General features: G+C 54.6%; 1 protein-coding gene across 3 annotated transcripts in view; it reads left to right on the top strand.

The window, feature by feature from the left end:
• The window catches only part of ARHGEF18 (Rho/Rac guanine nucleotide exchange factor 18), an 80,893-nt gene that overhangs the window by 5,073 nt on the left and 52,925 nt on the right, over positions 1–22,895 (top strand). For all 3 annotated transcript variants that reach the window (XM_045989624.1, XM_045989623.1, XM_045989622.1), the window contains exons 2-10: positions 6,048–6,169; positions 12,523–12,767; positions 13,435–13,585; positions 14,247–14,361; positions 15,317–15,374; positions 15,685–15,729; positions 16,225–16,302; positions 17,642–17,744; positions 17,880–18,021. In XM_045989624.1, coding sequence (XP_045845580.1) covers positions 6,155–6,169; positions 12,523–12,767; positions 13,435–13,585; positions 14,247–14,361; positions 15,317–15,374; positions 15,685–15,729; positions 16,225–16,302; positions 17,642–17,744; positions 17,880–18,021 — 952 coding nt within the window. In that variant the 5' untranslated portion in view covers positions 6,048–6,154. The remainder of the gene's footprint in view (positions 1–6,047; positions 6,170–12,522; positions 12,768–13,434; positions 13,586–14,246; positions 14,362–15,316; positions 15,375–15,684; positions 15,730–16,224; positions 16,303–17,641; positions 17,745–17,879; positions 18,022–22,895) is intronic.

The raw sequence follows: 22,895 nt of genomic DNA, 5'->3' as shown, positions 1-22,895 counted from the left end.
ACTGAATGTGTAAGGAATACATTTTGTGTCTTAACTTGATTTCCTTCTTGCCTATCTTCTCTGACTCTGTTCTACCTCCCTTCCATCTACATGTCTTCCCATCATGCCCTCAGAATGCCGTCTCCTGAAGTTAATGCCTCACTGCCTCTAAACACAGCCACAACACCTATCCCAACTACCCATCCATCCATCAATGCATGCATGCATCCATCCATCCATCCACCCATTCATCCATCCATCCACCCATCCATCCATCCAACCATCCATCCATCCATCCAACCAACCATCCATCCATCCAACCATCCATCCATCCATCCATCCACCCATTCATCCATCCATCCACCCATCCATCCAACCATCCATCCATCCATCCAACCAACCATCCATCCATCCAACCATCCATCCATCCAACCAACCATCCATCCATCCAACCATCCATCCATCCAACCATCCATCCATCCAACCATCCATCCAACCATCCATCCATCCATCCATGCCTCCATCCATCCAACCATCCACCCATCTATCTATGCATCCATCCATCCATCCATCCATCCATCCATCCATCCATCCATGCCTCCATCCATCCAACCATCCACCCATCTAACTATCTATGCATCCATCCATCCAAATAGCCAGCCAGCCAAGCATCCATTCATTCAGGCATCCCAGCATCCATCCATCCATTTATATAAGAATCTACCCATCTAACTATCTATCCATCTGGCCATCCACCCATTCATTCATCCAAATATCCACCCATTCATTCATCCAACCATCCAGTCAGACAACTATCTATTCATCCAGCCAGCCAGACAGCCAGATAGCCAGCCAGCCAACCAATCATTTATTCACCCACCTGTCCAGTCATCAGCTTACCACAAGATAGCCTGGTGGTCATAAACCCCTGCTTTGGAGTTGGAAACCCCTGGGTTCACATCCCAAATCTTCCTCTTACCAGTATGGTGTGGCCTTGGGCAAGTCTCTAAGCCTCAGTTTCTTCTTTTGTGAAGTGGGGACTTGGGGGTTGTTTTAAGGATAGAAGAATGCAAAGTACATGGCAGATTTAACAGTAGGCAAGGCATAAAGGAAACGATCAGTACACCTAAGATTTTACTAATTGGGGCTTGGAGATGTAAAAGTGGAACAGAGTGTCTGCCCTCATGGACCTCATGGTCTGGAGCAGAGGTCAAAAAACTTTTTTCTGAAAAGGGCCAGAAAATAAATATTTTCAGTTTTGCGGGATACATACTCTGATGCAATTACTGAACTCTGCTGTTATAGCATGAAAGCCGCCATAAATAATGCATACACAAATGGGCATGACTTGTGCTAATAAAACTTTATTTATAAAATCAGATGTTGAGCCAGATTTGGCCCATGGGACTCCTGGCCTAGAAGGGAACAAGTAAACCAATCACAGTGCAACAGGGGGGTTAAAATTGTGGTTGATGATTGTTTGTGTGGGAAAACCAACAAGAATTGTGGTTGTGTAGGGAGAGGAATAATGGGAGCTGAATTTCAGACAGTGACAGAGGAAAGAAGAGAGGATGGATGGAGAAATGTCTGGGAGGTCACTCTGACAGGGTTTGGTGTCCTGAGGGGTAGTGAGTAGGTAAGACTGGTCTCCAGGTTTCTGGCCAGGTCACTGGGAAGATAGTGCATTCACACTGCTATGGGACACAGTAGGAGGAGAGAAAACAAATTTGGTCCTCACAGCTTGATGTTGGGTATGGGTGGGAATACTAGGCAGCAAGACCAGAGGCCACTGGAAATAATGCCTGGGGGGAGAGAATCTTCAACCAAAACCAGAGCTCACTGTGCAACATCAGAGCCAGAGCTCAGTCTGTGAGCAGCATCAGGGTTCAACCTGTGGCTTTAGGATAGGAACTCAGTCTATGACACCAGGATCAGGATCAGTCTATAATATTAGGATTGGGGCTTAGTCTATGACACCAGGATGGGGCTCAGTCTATGATATTGGGATTAGAGCTCAGTCTATGACACCAAGACAGGGCTCAGTCTGATATTGGGATTGGAATTCAGCCCATGACACCAGGATGGGGCTCAGTCTTTGATATTAATATTGGAGCTCAGCCGTGACACCAGGGTGGGGCTCAGTCTATGATATTGGGATTAGAGCTCAGTCTGTGACACCAAGATGGGGCTCAGTCTCTGGAATTGGATCTCCATCCACGACACCAGGATGGGGCTCAGTTTGGGACTGGGGCTCAGTCCATGACATCAAGATGGGGCCCAGTCTCTGATATTGGGACTGGAGCTCAGTCTATGACACCAAAATGGGGCTCAGTCTATAATATTGGGATTAGAGCTCAGTCTATGACACCAGGGTCAGCTTTCAGTCTATGATATTAGGATTGTGGCTTAGTCCATAACACCAGGATGGAGGCTCAGTCTCCAATATTGGGATTGGAGCTCAGTCTATGACACCAAGACAGGGCTCAGTCTCTGAAATTGGGATTGGAGATCAGTTCATGACCCCAGGATGGGACTCAGGCTCTGATATTGGGATCAGAGCTCAGTCTCTGATATTGGGATTGGAGCTCAGTCCATGACACCAGGATAGGGTTCAGTCTATGACACCTGGATCAAAGTTCAGTCTATGACCCTGAGCATCAGGGCTTATACTCTGTGACACAAAGATTGGGGTTCAGCATGAGATGCCAGGATAAGAGCTGAGCGCATCATCAAAGTCAAGCCCAGCCAGTTCTTGGGTCAGAAACTTCCACAGAAAGAGTAAACTCATCCTTGGTCTTTCACTTTCAGCCTGCAGAGCCCAAACCCCCAGGGTTTGCAGACTCAAGGTCTGAGGTTCTGCCTGTGGCCTCCACAAGCTGTCAAGGGCCTCAGGCCTCCATGAGACCCCTGCCCAGTGAAGAAAGCAGACCCTTCGGTCTTTCCTGAGACCCCCGGCATGCTTAGCCAAGGGATGGGACTGACCCTCAGACCAGTTCCTCCTCCTCCTCCAGGCTCGCATCAGCCTCCAGGACCCAGCTCCACATCTGGTTTTTCTCCTTCACAGCCTGCTTGTTTTGTCCGGACATTTCTCTGAGTCATAGATGCCTCCTTGGCTTCAGGGTGGGGAAGGGGGGAGATACAAGGCTTAAGTAAGGTACAGCAGAGCAGAGTCCCTCAGTCAGCCTGGGAGGGGAGCTGGGAGAACGGGGATGGTGGACACACTGATGTTCTCACACACGGTGGCAGGCCCAGACCTCGTCTACCCTGAAAGAAACGGAGCTGAAGGCCATAAGCACCCAGCCAATCAAAATTCAGCAAGGGGCCCCGGCGATATTTTGGGGCAACAATTCCATTGAGATAGAATTCACATATCCTAGGATTCATCCGTTTAATGGGTACAAGTCAATGACTTCCAATACATTCAGTGGTACGCAACCATCACCACAAAGCATTTTAGAACATCCTCATCACCCCAGTAGAAATTCGCATCTTCTAGCTGTCCCTCCACCCCCCATTCCCCCCACAGCCTCAGGCAACCACGAATCTGCTTCCTCTGTCCATAGATTCACCTATCCCAGACAGTCTGTATAGAGGGACTCGCACAGCATGTGATCTTTGTCAGCTGGCGTCTTGACTAATAATGTTTTCAAGGTTGAACCCCCCCCCCTTGTAGCAGGTGTCAGGATTTTGTTTTCGTGGCTGAATACTATTCCACTGTAGGTTTCCACCACACCTGTTGTCTCTCTCTATTCGTCCACTGGTGGATATCTGGGTTTTTTCCACCTTCTGACCTTCTGACTATTATAAATAATGTTGCTCATAAGCTTTGGAGAAGACATGCACTTTTTTAAAGATTTTATTTATTTATTAGACACAGAGAGAGAGACCACAAGTAGGCAGAGAGACAGGCGAGGGGCGGGGGGGGGGGGGAAGCAGACCCCCTGCTGAGCAGAGAGCCTGATGCGGGGCTCGATCCCAGGACCTGAGATCATGACCTGAGCCGAAGGCAGAGGCTTAACCCACTGAGCCACCCAGGCTCCTCAAGACATACAATTTTATTTCCTGGGGGATATGCCTAGGCGTGGATGGCTGGGTCACATGAGAGCTCTACAATTCTCTTTTTTAAGGGACTACCACATAGTTTTCCGGTTCCCGGTGTTCTTGCACACATGAGTGTGCCCACCTAATCCCTGGGCACTCATCTATTCATGAAGCGTGTTTATTTCTGCCTTGGCCGTTTTCTGCTGTCCTGGTTCAGAGGCCCTGGCAATTTTGTATTCATAAGAGGCTCCTCCGGATTGTGTATGTTTCAGGGTCCCAGAACTTGGAGCAGTGTTTGCAGGTAGCCAGGAGGAGAGGGGGCGTGAGCAGGTGCAGACAGCCCTGTTGGGATAAAAGGACACCATTGACCTTCCCCTCTGACAGACCCTTTGGACAAGGAACAGGGGTGTTGCTCATAATCACCCTGGCTCAGCGTTAAGTAGGACTGTCCACAGCAGACCAGGACATGGGGTCACCTAGCCATAGGGGACCCAAGCTATCTATTTAACTTGGCACTTTCCAAAAGCATCTGACGTCCCGCTCGCCCACCCCATCTCAGCCTCACCTGAAGCCACCGTTGTGCCTGTTAAGAACTCGCTGGTCTGGTCCGTCCCTCCATGTATCCCTCCACTGGTCTCCCCTGTCCTCCACCACTACCCACCTCCCCAGGCCTCTCCTCTAGGCACTCTCCTGTCCCCTCCCTGGTTTCAGCAGAGCCCGGAACGTCTTGAGAGGGGATGGAGGAGTGAAGGGAGTCCAGATGGCAAGGCAGTGCCGTGAAATGACATGCACGTGAGAGAGGCGCCATGAGTGGGGGGCGGACAGGGATTTCTGGAAGAAATAGAGTGAGGTCTTGAGGCAGACAGCCTCAGGGCAGGGATGGAGGGGGAGGGTCTCATGCAACAGGTCCTGCTGGAGCAGGCACAAGGCACAGAAGGAGTATCCTGGGGGACTTTGGTGACTGGGCCAGGAGTCTCCGTATTCTTCCTGCATGCAGTGAGGAACCTCTGCAGGGATCTGAAGGGGGGGGACCTATTTGAATAGGGTTGACCACTCTCACTGAGCTGTAAGAGGCAGTGGGAAAGAAAAGGGGGTACCCACTCCTCCCACAGCAGGGGGCTGAGTCCAAGACTTGATATCTCCTGACCTAGACAGCAAGAAAGATGGCCAAGAGTGGCCAAGGACCATACACACGCTGGGTGCCTTTGCCCTCCGCAAAGCTCTGAGCCTCAAGCTGCCTTCCACAAAGGGTGGGCAGCCGTTAGCGACAGGTCCAGACAAGGACACAGTCTTCTTGACCCTAAAGCCCTGGTTTTCTCCTCCATCCCACGGCACCCAGAGGTCCCTGAAACTCCAAATACAGCATCGGGGCAGAGGTAGTCAGAAGTCCCACTGTTAGAGACCCTACAAATGTGGGCGCTGGGCGCTTGAATTTGATCTCAAGGACCCATTCCATTGAATGAAGGCTTTTCTTTGCCAGAGCAGGCATGACCAACCAGCGTCATCTCAGGAGCCCCTCTAACTAACTGGAGATAGCTGCTGGAGATGCTGTCCCTGGTGGGGGCGGGGACATCCTAAGGGGGTGACGGATCCGCAGGAAAGAGCCTCATGATTGAACACAACTGTCTGCCACAGGCACAGGACAGGGAGGCTTATAGGCTGGCTTAAAAGTCATCGAGACCGGGGCGCCTGGGTGGCTCAGTGGGTTAAGCCGCTGCCTTCGGCTCAGGTCATGATCTCAGGGTCCTGGGATCGAGTCCCGCATCGGGCTCTCTGCTCAGCGGGGAGCCTGCTTCCCTCTCTCTCTCTCTGCCTGCCTCTCTGTCTACTTGTGATCTCTCTCTGTCAAATAAATAAATAAAATATTTAAAAAAAAAAAAAGTCATCGAGACCATCTTCCTCCACCAACCCATTTTATAGATGAGAAGACCGAGCCCCAGTGGAGCAGCAACAGATAGAAAACTCAGACCCCCGCTCCTCAGCCCTTCCGCCTTGGCCCTGACAGCTGGTCCCTCCTTTCTCCACAGGGTCTGATCCCAAGCCATGCGACCAGCCCTTTGACCCTGAGGCTGCAGCCTCGGCCACCGAGAGCAGCGGCGGAGCCTGGAGTCCCGAGCACCTGGACTTCCCCGGCATGGAGGATACGCAGGCAGGTGTCCAATGGCGGAGACGGGCGGGGGCGGAGGACACTGGGGCAGCAAGTACACTTTATGACACACAGGCACTCAACCAGGCACCTTATGCGCATTTTTTTCAGAGAACTGTTGCTAAAACTTGGCTGAGTGGTTATGATCCCATTTTATAGAAGAGGAGACCGGAATGTTCCTGGAAAAGGGGAGGGAGGGGGAGATCAGTAGAAGGCAGTTGAACGGATGGATGGAAGAAGGAAGAATTGACAGAGGGATGGATCCACGGATGGGTGGACGGACGGGAGGAAGGAAAGACGGTTAGATGGGTAGGTGGGTGAATGAAACAGGAAGAAAAAGCGTCCACGGGGAGCTCTGAGCTACAGCAGCCCTGCGGAGTGGTCTCAAGTCAGGCTGAGACGAGCAAACCATTAGGTCCCCACATGGATCAGTGGTGGCCTGTGGGCGGCCCAGGAAGGGGTGTGACTTCCCTGCAGGGGTCTGACAGCTGACAGCCCTCTGCAGGCAGCCCCCCTCCACGCATCTGGGGAGGCATGTCTTCACTGGAGGGGGTTCTGGGTGGCATTTGGCACTGCCCCCCACATTAAGGAAGAAGGGTCTAGGACAGTTAAAGCATATAGCACAGGGCACCTGGGTGGCTCAGTGGGTTAAGCGTCTGCCTTCGGCTCAGGTCATGATCTCAGGGTCCTGGGATCGAGCCCCACATCAGGCTCCCTGTTCAGTGGGGAGCCTTCTTCTCCCTCTCCCACTCCCCCTAATTGTGTTGCCTCTGTAGGTGTCTCTCTCTCTCTCTGTGTCAAACAAATAAATAAAATCTTAAAAAAAGAAAAAATTTTTGCTTGACCCACCAGGCCTGCTAATCCGGCCCAGGTTCCCCCTCTACACCTCCAGCCAGTGAGGAGCTCTTGCCAGTTGTTGGAAATCACCAGGACCTCCCAAGCCTTCAGGCTTCTGAACACCCTGTTCTTTTGATGCCTGGAATGCCCCTGCCTGTAGCTTCTGCCTAGTCGACTCCTATTTGTTCCTCAAGGGTTCACTGGCTGTTACCTCCTCCAGGAAGACACCCTGTGTGGTTCCTTCCTTCCTTCCTTCCCTCTTTCCATCTTTCTTTTATACATCTAGTAGGACTTCTTGAAAGTCTATAGTCTCCTAACTGGTAAGACGTGGATCTTTTCTTTTTCCTTTTCGTTCTTTTTATTTTTTTAAGTAGACTCCACGCCCAATGTGGTGTTTGAACTCATGACCCTGAGATTAAGAGTCCCATGCTCTACCGACTGAGCCAGCCAGGCACCCCAAGAGGCAGAGCTTTTTTAAACAATATGAAATGTGACTGATGTGTGAAACTTGGTGAGTTCAAGAGATCACTTACGTGTCGTGCGGATGCTATTTTATGTGGTCAGAAATTGGGTTTTTGGGTTTTGTTGTGCGATGGAAGCTGTCTAAAGATTGTCTACCCTAATTGAGTTGTACTTAATAGGTTTCTTACACCGATGATTATTCTGGGTTCCGTGCTTTACAATAGAGGGGACTTTCTTTTTTCTTTTTTTTTTCTTTTTAAAGATTTTATTTATTTGACAGAGAGAGATCACAAGTAGGCAGAGAGGCAGGCAGAGAGAAAGAGGAGGAAGCAGGCTCCCCGCCGAGCAGAGAGCCCGATGCGGGGCTCGATCCCAGGACTCTGGAATCATGACCCGAGCCCAAGGCAGAGAATTTAACCCACTGAGCCACCCAGGTGCCCCTAGAGGGGATTTTCGAGTAGAATTCCAATCCAGAATTCCTGTCCCTTCAGACAGAGCCTGCTGACCACCCCCCCCCACCAGTTCTTCAGCCTGCTTTCTGGAATATTCTATCATACTTGGTTATGACAGCTGAGTTAAACCATCCCTCCCCCTGCATCTAGCTCTGGGAGGGCAGGGGATGGGCTGTGTGACTGCATCTGACATAGTCACGGCTCCCTCGGAGGGAGAGCCCTGACCCCCGGAATAGAAAAACATCAAGCACCGTCAGATCTGCTTCCACTGACCCCGGGCTTGCGATGTGCACACATCATCCCACTGTACCCACACAGCAAGGACTCCTACAAGAAGGCAGCCTTGCACCCATTTTTCAGAGGAGAAAACTGAGACCCAGAGAGGGCTTGGGATTTGCCTGAGGTCACACTGAGCTAGTAAAGGTCATACAGGGATGCAAACCTTGACTGAGGTTTTCCTGCCTTGCGAGCCCCTCAAGGACCATTTGCCCTGTCATTCGTTTGCTTTTCTGTTCGATACCGATTTTCTTTCTTACCTGATCAAACGGAACCAGAGAAACAATATGCTCGAAGCTGCCTGGTCGTGCCACGCTGGCTCATAGACGATGAACTAAACAACTATTTACGTTTTTAAAAACCAGTTTATCCATGTACTGTCCAACGCTGCACCCAGTAAGTCCTTCTGCAGAGTGAGCATTCCTGGGACGTCTGGCCTCTGAGTCCGACGGACAGAGCCCATCCCCCAAGTTTCCCCAGGGTCCACGCAGCGAGAGCCTGGATTTATGGCATCCTCTCTGGGGTGTCAGGGTCAGAATACACTGTTTAGTCAGATGCCTGGAAAAGCCCCCCATTGGGTCGGTCCTGCCTTTTCTCACCCGGGCCACGTTGGAGGAAAGATTCGGGGTCCCCAGCAAAGGATGGGGCTCCCCTCCCCCTGCCTCCCTCAGTGTACCTGCTGCCCAGAGCTAGGACAGCCTGTGCCCGCCGCTGCCCACCACCCCTGCCACCCCCAGCTCTGGCCGGGTTCCCACTTCTGCCTCTGGTGAGGGAGGCCAGATGCAGGAGAGGGGGGGGGGGGCCCGGCCCAGGCCAAGAGGCTGTCCTGACATGTTTATATTTACAGAAGGATAAAAACCAGAGACACAAGGAAACCTTTCGGGCAGTGGCCGAGGAGACAGGAGTCCACAGAGGTTGTCCAGGCACCAGGGATGGGACAGGAGTGATTTGGGGAAAGTGGAGACCCGCCAGGAGGCTGCTGCCCGGGTCACGGGAGGGACAGGCGAGCCTGAGCCAGCCGCGACCAGAGACGGAAGAAGAGGGACCGCGGCATATAAAGGACAGAGGGAGGATGCGGAGGCAGAGAAGGAGCATCCGGGGAGGTGGGAGGGACAAGGATCGACAGTGCAAAGGAGAGATTCCAGAGAAAGGGAGGTCACTCGAACAGTAAGGTGCGTGCTCCAGAAGTCAAACCCAGAATTACTGCCGCTCCAACAATCCTCCTTCCCGGTATCTACCCAAAGGCATTGAAAGCAGGGACGCGAACGGGCTCTCTGTATGCCCATGTTCACAGCACACTTCACCACAACCCAGCGTGGAAGCAACCCACATCCATTGCAGGATAAATGGGTACGAAGAGGAAGTAAGGGGTAAAAACCATGGAGAGCTCCGAGGGGGCGAGGTGGGAGGGGGGCGGGGGGGCAGGATCCTGCCCAGCTCCCCTTATCCGGCACTTTCGACTTTGCATCGGATGCTTCTCCGTAAATCCCCCACGCCAAGCATTAGCAGGGGGACTCCCTGTCCTCCCTCATCTGCTAAGGACTGGCCCTGCCCAGCCAAATGGTCCGGGGGTAGGGTGGCAAGATGGAGCAAACAAAATGAAAGACACCAAAGACACCCAGTTAGATTCGAATGTCAAATAGTGCAATGTTTTGGGATATACTTATACTAAAAAAGTACTTGTTTATCCGAAATCCAAATTTAACCGTCATCCTGTATTTTGTCTGGCAATCCTGTCCCGGGGAATTTTTTTTTTTAAGATTGTTTTTTTAAAGATTTTATTTCTTTATTTGACATGGATAGAGAGAGAGAGAGCATAAGCGGGGGGAGAGGCAGAGAGAGAGGGAGAAGCGGGCTCCTTGCTGAGCAGGGAGCCAGATACAGCGCCTGATCCTAGGACCCTGGGACCATACCCTGAACCAAAGACAGACACTTAACCGACTAAGCCACCCAGGAGCTCCCCCTAAACATTTTATATATTCATTTGAAAGAGAGAGAGCAACACTGGGGGGAGGTACAGAGGAAGAGGTGCCCTGGATGACATTTATTGGGTGCCTGGGTGGCTCAGTGGATTAAGCCTCTGCCATCAGCTCAGGTCATGATCTCAGGGTCCTGGGATGGAGCCCCGCATCGGGCTCTCTGCTCAGCAGGGAACCAGCCTGCTCCCCCCGCCCCGCCTGCTGCTCTGCCTGCTTGTGATCTCTGTCTGTCAAATAAATAAGTTTTTCTTAATCTTTAAAAAAAATCACATTAGGGGCGCCTGGGTGGCTCAGTGGGTTAAGCCGCTGCCTTCGGCTCGGGTCATGATCTCAGGGTCCTGGGATCGAGCCCCGCATCGGGCTCTCTGCTCCGCGGGGAGCCTGCTTCCTCCTCTCTCTCTGCCTGCCTCTCTGCCTACTTGTGATCTCTCTCTCTGTCAAATAAATAAATAAAATCTTTAAAAAAAAAAAATCACATTAACTTCACTACCTATCTATCTATTTATTTATTTATTTTAAAGTAATCTCTACACCCAACATGGACCTTGAACTCATGACCCCAAGATCAAGAGTCGCTCAGGGCTCCTGGGTGGCTCAGTCGGTTAGGCATCCGACTCTGGGTTTCAGCTCAGTTCATGATCTCAGGGTGCTAGGATCGAGCCCTGCATTGGGCTCTGTGCTCAGTGTGATGGCTACTTAAGATTCTCTCTCCCTCTGCCCCTCCCCCTGCACTCACGTATGTTTTCTCTCTCTCTCTGTTTCTAAAATAAATATAAATAAAATAAATAAATAAACCTTAAAAAAAAAGTCACATGCTCTACCAACTGAGGCAGCCAGGCACCTCTCTTGTGGGTCTTTTGTAGAGTCCATGGGAGGGCATATCCCTTCAGACCACCAATTGGGACAGTCTATTGAGGGCTGCCTGAGACCACAGAGATGCCTGGGGCCACGTCTCAGTATTGGCTTTGCAGGGAGCAATGGGAGAGGCCCACCCACTCTCCTACCCACCAAATCCTCTCTGAGGTCCGTCCCAGCAAAGGTCTGGACAAGGAAAGTCCCCAGGGAGCAGATCACGACAACCCAGAGGAGGAACATCTTACCCTAGTCTCGAGGAGTCAGGAAAACAGCCTGGAGGGCATGCCCAAGCTGGCTTTTGAAGGATGAATAGGAGTTCTCCAGGCCAAGCTGTAGGTGGGCTGGGAGAAGAGGTTTTCCAAGGAGAGCGAAAGGCAAGTTCCCTGGCTAGGGGGAAAAAAAGGCAAATAGAATGATTTGGAGGGCACGAGAGAAGAGAAAAGGGAAAGGAGGAGAGAGATGGGAGAGAAAGAGCATAGGGCTTGCATCCAGACAGACCCGAGTTTGAGTCCGGCTCTGCTGTTGGTTGGCCCTGTGATCCGGGGCGGGCTTTCCTGGCTCCCTGAGCTTCAGTCTTCTGATCTGTAAAGTGGGCTAACAATGCCCCCTTGTGGTGGAGTGGCTGTGGCAGTAAAGATAAGGCCTGTTTAGTCTGGCGTGGCAGGGTGGCCGTGTGTTGGCGGTTGGTGGCTGCCACGTGGCCAACCACGTCTGTGTGTCTTCAGTGTCTGACGGGGCCTGGCACACTGCTGGCGGTCTGAGGCTACAGAGGGGCCAGAAGTGGAGGTGGCTGACCCTGTAGCCTTTTGTAACGTGTCCCCTGAGCTCCTACCTGTCCAGGAGGGAAAGGGATTGGCTTAGGCGCTCTGGGGTGGGAAGGAGCAGGGCCAGGAGCAGTGGACCCGAGCCAAGTGAGTGGTAGAGCGCAGGGTCCAGTACTGTCCTTATTTAACAGTTTGGTAACTCGCTGGCCCAGCGTGGATCTCCTCGCATTACCCAACTTTAAAAAAACATACGCCACTAACCTGATCGTTCTGGATTCCTGAGGGTGAGGGCACACCCTCTGAGTTTGTGCCTGAGGCAGGGTCCTGACCCGCCGAGACGCCCCCACGCTCCCCAGAGACATGACTGGGAGCCCCGACACGGCCTGAAACTCGGCATTAGCGTGCAGAATAACTTAGGCCCGCGCAGCTGCATTCCAAGACCTTGAACAAGCCAGGTGAGGGGGCAGGGCTGAGGTCAAGCCCGTTAGAGGGAATGTCAGCAGTGAGGTGACTTCGGGTAGAGACCAGACCTCCAGCCCCTTTTCAGGAATGAGGCCTTGAAGGCCCAGGTTAAACAGAATGCTGGGGGGCCTACCCCCGTTCCACCCCACCTGCCGCGAGCAGGGCGCTGAGCCCAGCTTGGATGGGAGGGGGATGGGCAGGGACTCGGTGCTGGGGCATCTGCTGCCATCAGTCAATGCCTTCTTCCCTCCCCCAACACCGGCCAACAGGAGGATGGTGTGCCCGGGCAGCTCGGGGACAGCACGGAGGACCTCAGCCTGGACCTGGGGGCCCTGCAGGGCAGCGAGTATCTCCAGGATCTGGGCCACAGCCAGCCTGGGGGAGCCAGGGACAGCGGACCCCCCAGCGAAGAGGCCGGAAGAGCATCGACCTTGTCCAGCTCCGCGGAGTCCCAGGGCCTGCCTCGGAGACGCAGCTGGGAGAGGTCGCGGAGCTGCTCCGACAGCTGGCAGAGGTCCGCTCCTGCCGCCAACAGCCGCCTTCTGGGACCCACCCCCAGGACAGGGCAGGGCCGCACCCCTGCGGGCACACGTCTTCGTGCACAGGCCAGCACCTGCACTCCGAGTGAACACACACTCCGTCCCAAAATGAAGACCGCGGGCTCACGCTGCGGGCACGCACAATCCCAAATGTGCACACGTGCCCTGCAGGCTTGCCCACTCCCCCCCTCCAACCCATACAGAAAAGCTCGTGTGCGACGAGCACGCGGGAGTGCACAGACCCACAGATGCACTTGCGGTTCAAACGCAGATTCCACACTCAGTAGCAGGCCCAGGCCAGTGGGGGGGCGTGGGGGGGGCGTTAGCCACCCCCACCTGCCTCCCTTAACACCCTCCCCAACTCACCGCAAGTAGAAATCCAATATGATTTTTCTGCCACTCAAAGATGTTCAAAATGTGTCCACCATTCAAAGACATGGATCTCCCTTCAAATTCCCCAGCAAGGCTCCCCCGACGACCCCTGTGATGGAGGGAACCGAAACCCCTCCAGATTCTGACCACTCCTCCCTGCCCCAGAAGGATCGCCCCGCGGGTCCCCCCAGGCCCCTGGATGCTGGCGCCAGGGCAACTGCCGGTAGAAGAGACGCCCTGAGGACCTGCCTTCCTCATTTCTTCCCCCAGGCTCAGCCCTGAGGCGTCCGCTGTGACGGAGGGGCCCTGTCTCCCTCGGACGCTAGCCAGCCTTGCTCTGAACCTGCCGGGAGAGGACCTGCAGGCCTGGACCCAAGAGTGTCTGTCTGGGGGTGTGACCCCAGCAGAGCACCCAGGCAAGGTGGGTACAGCCTCTGGCCACCTTGATAACGGCACAGCTCTGGGCCCAGGGGCCAGCGTGGAGGGTGGGAAGGAGCTCCTCACCGGTAGCTGGTTGGACTTACCTGTCACAGCGGGGCTGTCCTTGGGGTACCCCAAGATTAGGGAATCCCTGAATACTGAGAGTCCAGCCCCAGACTGAGGGTTTTTTGCTGGGGTGGGGGGTCCACAGGAGGGGATCCCCGGTTACAAGTACAACCCGTGATCCGGGAGGCGGGGGAGATCGTCTCCGCATCTTTGCAGCTTGAAGGAAGCCCCGCTCACTCCTGGCAGATCTTGTCTCAGGTCTGCGATCCCAGCTTCAAGGGCCATAGCCCGTGTCTGGGGCATCTTTGCCCAGGACCATGACCTGGGGAGCGATCCCTGATGGGCTGGAATCTGGAGCTCAGAGTTTTGGGGCTCCAGCCCACAGCTGGGGACATTCTTGGCCAGGACTGCAGCCCATGACTGGGGAAAGTATGGCTCCAAGCTTCAGCTGCTGCAACAGAGGTCCAGCCCCGTGCCCTGGGCTGAGCGGAGCCCCTGCCTACGGCTGGAGGTGGCGGCTGTGGACCCTCCAACTGGGGAGCTTGCCAGCCCCCCTCGCTGCCTCCCTAGCTTAGCAAGATGCTTATTCCCCGCAGGAATGTGACAGCCCTGAGAAAAGAGTGAGGTCACGGTCCGTTCCCGCATCCTTCGATGAGATCAGCTCCCTGGAAATCTCTCCGGCTTTGGACGCGCCCAGTCCAACTGCTCAAGGTAGCCCAGCCAGGGGGCGGAGAGGGTTCCCGCATTCAAACCGAAAGGGTAGGGGTTTCTGCTGGAGGGGTCCCTGGATGGGGACCCAGATGGGCCTGAGAGAGGAAAGACCTACTGATGGGGGGAGGCGGGGGCTTAGGGTCCCATGGGCAGGAACTGGGCAGAATTCCTGGGGTGGGGGTAGGGGGGCATGTGGAGGGGGAGGGGCATCCAGAACCGGCCTCTCCCCTTCCCTTTCCCCATCCCACCCCCAGGGTCTCCAGCCCCAGCGGACTGCACCACTACAATCCCTTTGCTCCCCTAGGGCTCACCTCCTGTCTCAACCTCTGTCCCCTACATTATGTCTCTCCTTATCTCTGGATCTCTGTCCTAACAGCTTGTGTCTCTCTGCTTTCAGAGGGACCTGAAGTCTATAAACCCAAAGCTACCACTTTCCAGTAAGTCTCTGAGCCTGCGGCTTTCTCTGTAAGAATCAGGGGTGCCCGAGTGACTCTGTCCGTTGAGTCTCTGACTCTTGATTTTGGCTCAGGTCGTGATCTCAGGGTCATGAGATGGAGCCCCAGGTTGGCCCTGCGCTCACCGGGGAGTCTGCTTGAGATTCTCTCTCTCTCTCTCTCCTTCTGCCCCTCCCCGCCCCGCTCTCTCTATAAAATAAATAAGTAAATCTTAAAAAGAAAAAAAAGAATGGAACAACAAGCGTATCTCCTTAGGGCTCCTTGGAGGGTCCACAGGGTCCACAAGCAAAGCCCTTGGCACGTTGTCCACCATCTTAAGACCCAGGGGTGCGGCCCCCGACACTGGCTCTCTGCCCTCTTGGTGCCTCTCCCCACCGAACAGCAAGCCCCATCGGGAAGGTCTCCAGTTATGCCGGATGGGTCACCGGGGACCCAGGCAGGGCTGGTCTACCCCAGAGTCCCCTCAAGCCTGTCCCTCCTGGGGTGGGGGCTGCTTCCAGGTTTGGAGCCCCCGGTGCTGGAGTGCATGGAAAAGGACCACGTGGAGCCCGAGCACGTGTGAGTGTCTCCCTGACGGTGGGGAGGGGACCCCAGGGGACAGCCACAGGGTCATGGCTGGGGTCCCTCCCCAACCCCCCATAACCTGGGGCTTCTCTCCCACACCATCCTTATCCCAGAGGAGACACCCAGGCCTCTCAGAAGGGTTCTCAATAAAGCATCAGGGGACGGGTCGGGTCTCCCAGTCAGGGTCTGCGTCAGGACCAGGGGGCCTGTTTGGGCAATCACAGCTCGTCTGGGGGAACACGTCTATGACCTGGGGCACCTGTGAGCTGTTTTTACCCACACTCCCTCCCTGCCCCCTGCCCAGGCTGATTGTCCAGCAGGTGCTTCAAGAACTTCGGCAGTACCATGGGTAAGTGGGAAGAGGGACAGGTGTGAGGGAGCGGGGGGGGGGGGGGGGGTACAGACGCAGAGGACAAGTATGGGGGAGAAGCAGAGGGGGACAGTGTAGGAGTGGACAGGTGGGGGACGGGCGTAGAGAAGACAGGGAGATAGGGGAGAGAAACAAGGACAGGAGAGGTAGTGGGGAGGGACTAATGTGAGCAAGGAGAAGGGACATGAGCCGGGAAGGAGCGAGGCCATGACGTACCTTCGCACAAATGAGAATCAGTGCCTCTTTCCCAAGACACGGCCATTTGCTAGAAAATCTCCCTGACCTGCCGATGTTGTCTGACCAAGATGGGTTGCCCCCTTCTGTGGAAAACCAATCAGTGACCATGGAGGGAGCACAGAGTGGGAGGGATGGTGAGGTCTCCAGGGGGCAATGGGGGGAGAGAGAAGGCAGGAGATGGGGCAGCTGGGGAAGGAGGGGCCGCTGACCGGGGGTCTGTCCGCTCTGACCCTGCAGGGCCCGGCAGAGGGCTGGCTTGTCAGGCAGCCCGGGAGGAGCCCGCTCCAACCTCACCTGGTTCGAGTTCCTGTCTGAGTACGTGTGCGGAGCTACCACAGGGGGGCGCTTTGGGCTGGGGCTTGCACCAATCTGCACACGCTTTCCCGCGGCCCTAAGCTGGGGCCGAGAGGTGGAGGCCCGTCCCCTCCCTGGAAATGCCAGGGTAACGGTGGTGGTGGGGTCTGGGAGGCTTCTCTTCCACGCTGGGAGGGCAGAGGAAGGCTTCCTGGAGGAGGTGACGGCTTGAGCTGGTCCTCAATGGAAGAGTAGGAGTTTGCCAACCCATGGAGAGGAGTATTGGGGAAATAAAGAGGCGCCTTCCTGGAGAAAGGGCAAGGCCTGAGGAATGGTGTCAGGTGGGGCTGGGAAGAGGGAAGGGGAGGGAAGTCAGCAAAGGCCAGATCACCTCGGTGACATTAAGGAGCCCCGTTCTTTGGTGACTGATGTTGGGGAGCACAGGCAGGGCTGGGGGCAGGCAGGGGCTGCAGCCTGCAGGGCTGGGATCTCCAGCCAGTGAACAGGTTCTACAGGCTCTGGGTTTGTTGGCTGCTGACATTATAATGAATACAGCTGATCCTTGAACAACGTGGGTTTGAAATACACAGGTCTACTGATAACATGATTTTTTTTTTCAACAGAGTATAGGGCTGTAAATATATTTTCTCTCCCTTATGATTTTCTTAATGACATTCCCTTTTCTCTGGCTCACTTTATTGTTAGAACCCAGTACCTAATACCTATAACAAAGGATACATGTTCATTGACTGTAGACATTATCAGTAAGGCTTCTGGCCAACAGTAGGCGATCAGTAGTGGGGAGTCAGAATTTAGACATGGATTTGTGACTGTGCAGGGGGTTAGGGACCCTAACCTCTATGTTGTTTAAGGGTCAACTGTATTTATTAAATGAGACGGTACCAGTAATCCAGGAGAGGCGTGACAGTGATCTGGGGCCAGAGTGTTAGGGGAAAGAGGGGAGTAGGATTTGAGAGATATCCCAAAGGAAGAATGAGTAGGATTTGTAAGCTGATTAGATATAAGGGTTGGGGTGAATCAGAGGGAGAAGGCAGAAATGGACAGAGCCAGGATGTCCAGCCTTGCCCACTGAGGGACCCCAAGCTTGAGACCACATCGCAGTCCCCTCTGTACAACGAGCCCCACAGTTCCTGGAACTTTGCAAACATTCATAAATGTTTGTTGAGTGAATAAGTGAGAGGCAGAAGGAGAGAGTTCAGAGACCACAGAAGAGAAACAGGACTAGGGGGTGTGGGGAAAGGGACAAATTCCAGGTGGGATCCAGGAGCAATCGGCAGGACAGGCTGAAAATGGCCCTCTGGCCCTGCTGTCCCCCCTCGTTCATCTTTCCATCCCTTAGGAGCGAGGATGGCGCCAGCAAGATTGAGCGGAGTAACAGAAGCACCAGGGTAAAGCGCAGACTGAGCTCCCTCCGTTGTCGGGTCACCAGGCAGAAGGAGAAGGTCAGGGGGCCGGGCCAGGGACAACCTCCCTCTACTTTCTCCGGCTTTTCAGTACGCCCCCGGCCCGGGAGCCCCGTGATTCAAGGTAGGTCTGAATGCATGAGGCGTTCTAAGGTTCACTTCTGTCCCCCACAGGGGAAGAGCCCAGTGGTTCTAAAGGACAAGGGTCAGGAGGCTAGAGAGAAGAAGGAATGTATCAACGGGCACCAGCTGGCGCAAGGGACCTACCTTGGCCACTCCAGCTGCCCCCTTTGTGGCAAACCCTTTCTGAGCTCTGGTAAGTCCCGTGGCTCAGCCTCAGCCCTCTGGATGGCAGCCACTTTCTCTCCTTCTCATTCCCTCACATGGCCTCCTTTTGCCTGTTGTGTTTTCATCCCATTTCTCACCCTTGCTGGAGGCTGACCTCAGCTCTCTGGAGAGCTCCAGGTCCCTTCAGGGCAGGGACCATGTGGTTACCTCAGGGCCCACAAAACACCTCTAAATCTCAGCTTTTGTCCCTGCGAAAACCCCAGGCGGTGTATTAGTCAGCTAGGGCTGCCTCGCAAAATACCACAGTCTGGGTGGTTCCACCAGGACAGCTGTCCATTTCACCCTTGAACAGTGCAGGGGGTTAGAGACGCTGACGCTCTGCCCCCCATACAAACACAGTCGACAATCCACATTGTCGACTTAACTATCTTGACACAACAGACTAACTCATTGTTCCCCTCGACTTTTAATTTAAGAAATCACAGAAAAGTGGAGAGAGCAGAGAGGGTCCCCCCTTCTAACTTTCCCCCGGATTCCTGTCGTGGTGGCATTTTCCATGGCTGCCTTTGTCCCAACTCAGGAATCAGCATTATACCGTATTATCGCCTCATGTGTCCCCAAGGTTTCTTCCTCCATTCGGGTTCTCTGTCTTTCCGGATGCAACTCGGAATACTGTGTTCTCTCTCATCATCCTGTCTCCTTCGTCTCCCTGGTCTGTGAGGTTTCTCGGTCTTTCCTTATTGTTCCTGACCTTGACAGTCTTGAGAGGTATTAGCCAGATGTCTAGGACAATGCCCTCCCGCCGCCCCCAATCTGGATCCGTCAGGTGTTTTCTCGTAATTACGGTTACGGGTTTGGGAACCTTCTGGCCTCATCAGATCAGGGGGTAAGTGCTATGGACCTCACATCCCTGAGGACATGAACCCTCATTCCCTGGTTAAGACAACATCTTCCAGGTTACTGTTCTTTCCCTCTCCCTACTCTATTCTTTGGAAGCGAGTGCCTCAATCCAGCCTTCTCGCGGGGTGGTGGAAATCAAGCCCCCACCTTCTAGAGACAATATTTGACTTTCAGGACAGCCATTTGAGATCACAGAAGATTGGAGTTGGTGTAAAAGAAAATGTGTAGGTTGCCCTTAGCGTGGTGCCTGGTACAAATGGGCAAGGATAGCATCTGTTGCCTTCGTCATCATCATTCCCCTGGGCTGCTGAGTTAAAGCAAGAGCTCAATCACAGACCCACAACCCTGGGCTTTGACCGCAGCTCCCACACTTGTGGAGGAGGCCCGTGGGGCCAGATCAGCTGTGGCTCACGCCCGACGGGCTGAGAGCAGGCACCTCCCAGGCATTACCAGCCACACGCCTATCCCTACTGGAGGTCTTCAAAGCCAGATGTTACTATCTGTCCCTTAGAGGAAACAGCCCCGCAGTAAGTTAAACAGAACAGGGAATGAGTCACACTCCCGGAAATTATGGAAGGTGGGTCACCAGGGCAGAGCTGAGATGCTTTCCCAGAGACCAGCCCTACTGACAGAACACCGTTCCAGTGTCCTTCTTTTTTTTTTTTTTTTAAGATTTGACTTATTTATTTGAGAGAGAGAGCATGCACTCAAGCAGGTGGAGCGGCAGAGGGAGAGGGAGAAGCAGAGAAGCAGACTCCGAGGTGAGCCAGGACGGTGGGATCATGACCTGAGCCAAAGGCAGACATTTAACCGACTTAGACACCCACACACCCCTCCAGACAGTCTTATTACTGGCCTTGACCTCTGAGGTTCTTCATGATCTGACCTCCACCTACCTGCCCACTTTTTCCTTCCACTAATCAGCCACCATGAAGTCTCGTGGCTGCCCACACACACCTGCACCTTGCTCACTGGGTGCTGTTCCTGGAACTCCTTTGGCCACCTAACTCTTACTCACCCTTTAGAACAAAGCCACGGCCACCTCCCCCAGGAAGCCTGGACTGTGGATGGGGCGACTGTATCAGTGTCTGAATGTCTCTTAGGCCAGGTGCTCTCAGCCAAGAGGACGTTGGCAATTATCTGGAGGCATTTTTTGTTGTTGTTGTCAGGACGGGGGTACTGCTTGCCTCTAAGTGGATAGAGGCCAAGGGTGCTGTTCATCATCCTCCAATGCACAGAACAGCCCCGCATCAACAAGCGACTATCCAGCCCCCGTTGTCAGTGGTGCCAAGACTAAGAAACACTGCCATAGACTTACATTCTGTGTCTCCTTAGCTCTTAGCAGAGTCCCTGGCCCACGAGAAAGGCATAATAAATGCACAATGGAAAGAAAAAAGAAAGGCATGAGACGCCTCTTCTTGTTGCCAGCCTCCTTCAGAAAGTTGGTTTCTACATTTAGGGGAGAAGTATGTCAACCTGAAGGTTTCTGTGACCAAGGTAGCTATAGCAATAAGGATCAGGCCGCTTTTCCTGCTTAAAATCTTGGATGGCTCCCCACTGCCTTTGGAATAAAGTCCCAAAGTCATAAGAAGTCAGAGAGTGAACATTTACGCATCCATCAAGACCTCAAAAGTCTCTGTGAGGTTTCTGACCTCTGATGGAGCACGTCCTTACACTTCTGGAAACTCCAATTTCCTGGACGTGCTCCCTCTCTTGACCATGACAAAATGGACTTAAACTGGAGGCAGGTTCCTGGGGACTCCGCCAACCTCAGAGGTCAAGGCCAGTAATAAGACTGTCTGGAGGGGTGTGTGGGTGTCTAAGTCGGTTAAATGTCTGCCTTTGGCTCAGGTCATGATCCCACCGTCCTGGCTCACCTCGGAGTCTGCTTCTCTGCTTCTCCCTCTCCCTCTGCCACTCCACCTGCTTGAGCGCTGTCTCTCTCTCAAATAAATAAGTCAAATCTTTAAAAAAAAAAAAAAAAAAGAAGGGGCGCCTGGGTGGCTCAGTGGTTTAAGCCGCTGCCTTCGGCTCAGGTCATGATCTCAGGGTCCTGGGATCAAGTCTCGCATCGGGCTCTCTGCTCGGCAGGGAGCCTGCTTCCCTCTCTCTCTCTCTACCTGCCTCTCTGTCTACTTGTGATCTCTCTCTGTCAAATAAATAAATAAAATCTTTTTTAAAATAATAAAAAAAAAAGAAGAAGAAGAAGAAGAACACTGGAACGGTGTTCTGTCAGTGGGACTGGTCTCTGGGAAAGCATCTCAGCTCTGCCCTGGTGACCCAGGAAGTGAGGAAGTGAGGGCTCTCGGCCACAGATTGTAGGTGTTTTGAAGGGAGTCTGGCTTGGACAGATCTCGGCCTGGTGGGCTTGAACCTGGTGAAAGAGGTGTTTGGCTCCTCTCCTGGGCACTGCCAGGCTGTCTCACCAGTGGCCAACCGGGATTGGAACAAGCAGCCTCAGAGCTGGGAACTCTGATGGCACCTGAGGGGGCGGCAGCAAGGGGGATGGCATCTGGCATGCCTTGCGGTGTCGCAAAACACCTGTTGGGGGATGGTCTGGTACGTATTTTAGACTCTGAATACCTGTGTGGGGGTATCTGACAATATCTGTATTGGGGGTACCTAGTATGTGTTTTGGGGGACTATCTAAATGTTTCCAGTAGGGTCTCTGATACGTTTCTCTTTGGGGGTATCTGATGGCTCCTGGGTGAAGGCGTCTGGTACTTTGGGGTATTTTGGCATGTTTTTCAGATTCTGGACACTTCGGGGTAACTGACAGATCCAGATGAATGTCCTAATCTGACCTATTCGAGGGTACCCGAAGGCATGTTTTGAGTATCTGATGGCACCCGCCTGGGTGTCTAGCGTGTGATGGGGGATCTGGTCGCACCCACGTTGGGCTGTCTGGGGCCCCCTGAGAGGCATATGGCTCATTTCCCCCAGATCTGTCTAGCTTCCTGTAACCTACACAGCCCCTTCTTCCCAGGCGACGGACCTGTTTTCGCCATCGCTTGCACGCTGCCCTCAGACTTCTCGCCCCAGGCTCAATCGCCTTAGCCATGCCCAGGCGCCCGCTGATCCCTCGCTCCAGGCACCCCTGATTCCCTCAAGACGCCCCCCACCCCCGCTGACCCGCCCCCGAGGATCGCCCTCCCCCCGCAGAGACCCTCCCGGCTAAGTCCACGAGTCCCCCACAAGGCCGGGAGGAGATCCTCTCCCGACCCCTCCCGCAGGGTCAGCCAGAAACAGCCTGCAGTTCCCGGGGACCCGAGGGCCCCGCCCCCTTCCGGGCCCCGCCCTCTGGCCCGCCCTCGGGGCGGAGACACGCACGCGCAGCTCGCGCGCGCGGCTTCCCGCTTCCGGCCCCGGGCTGCGGGTTGCTGTGGATTCGGGGAGGTCGGGCGGCAGCTGTGGCGGCGGCGAGCGGCCTGCGGGGGACCGGGGCCGAGGTGAGGGCAGCGCGGCGGGCCCGAGGAGGACGGAGCTCGGGAGGGAGGCCTCGGGCCCCGGGAAGGCGCCGTCGGGCCGCGGGAAGGCGCCGTCGGACCCCGGGGGCGGCCTCTGGTGCGGGACCCCCGGGGCTGCCTCAACCTCGGGCCGGGCCCCCGTGGACCCTCCGAGCCGGCGGGCGGGTCCTGCAGCTCAGGCTGCCCCTTCAGTGCGTCTGGGGTCTGACTGGCGAATGCAGGGGTGCAGACGATGCCCGCCGGCGCCATCCGAGTTCCAGCCCTTGGGCGGTGCAGCCTCCCCCGGCGCCGGAGAGGGAGGTCACCGGGCTCGAGGTTCAGGAGCGCCCGGGGCAGGACCGGGGATGTCGTGATTACCGTAAACAGTAGCCAGCGCCGTGGTGCTTCGGGCCTCTGCGGAGAACTCACTCCCTGGAGTCGACCCCCCGGTGCTGGGGAGCTTTGGGGTAACAGCTATACGGGGCGCGTGTGCTGTGGCTGTTCCCTTGCCGGTGCGGGGCAGCTTTCGCTGCAGGGAGAAAGCAGAGGCCCTTGA

This window comes from Meles meles, chromosome 20 (assembly GCF_922984935.1).
Source record: "Meles meles chromosome 20, mMelMel3.1 paternal haplotype, whole genome shotgun sequence".
NCBI classification, from domain to species: Eukaryota; Metazoa; Chordata; class Mammalia; order Carnivora; family Mustelidae; genus Meles; species Meles meles.
The sequence above is the reverse complement of the archived record's forward strand: the minus strand, read 5'-3'. Positions and strand labels throughout refer to the sequence as shown.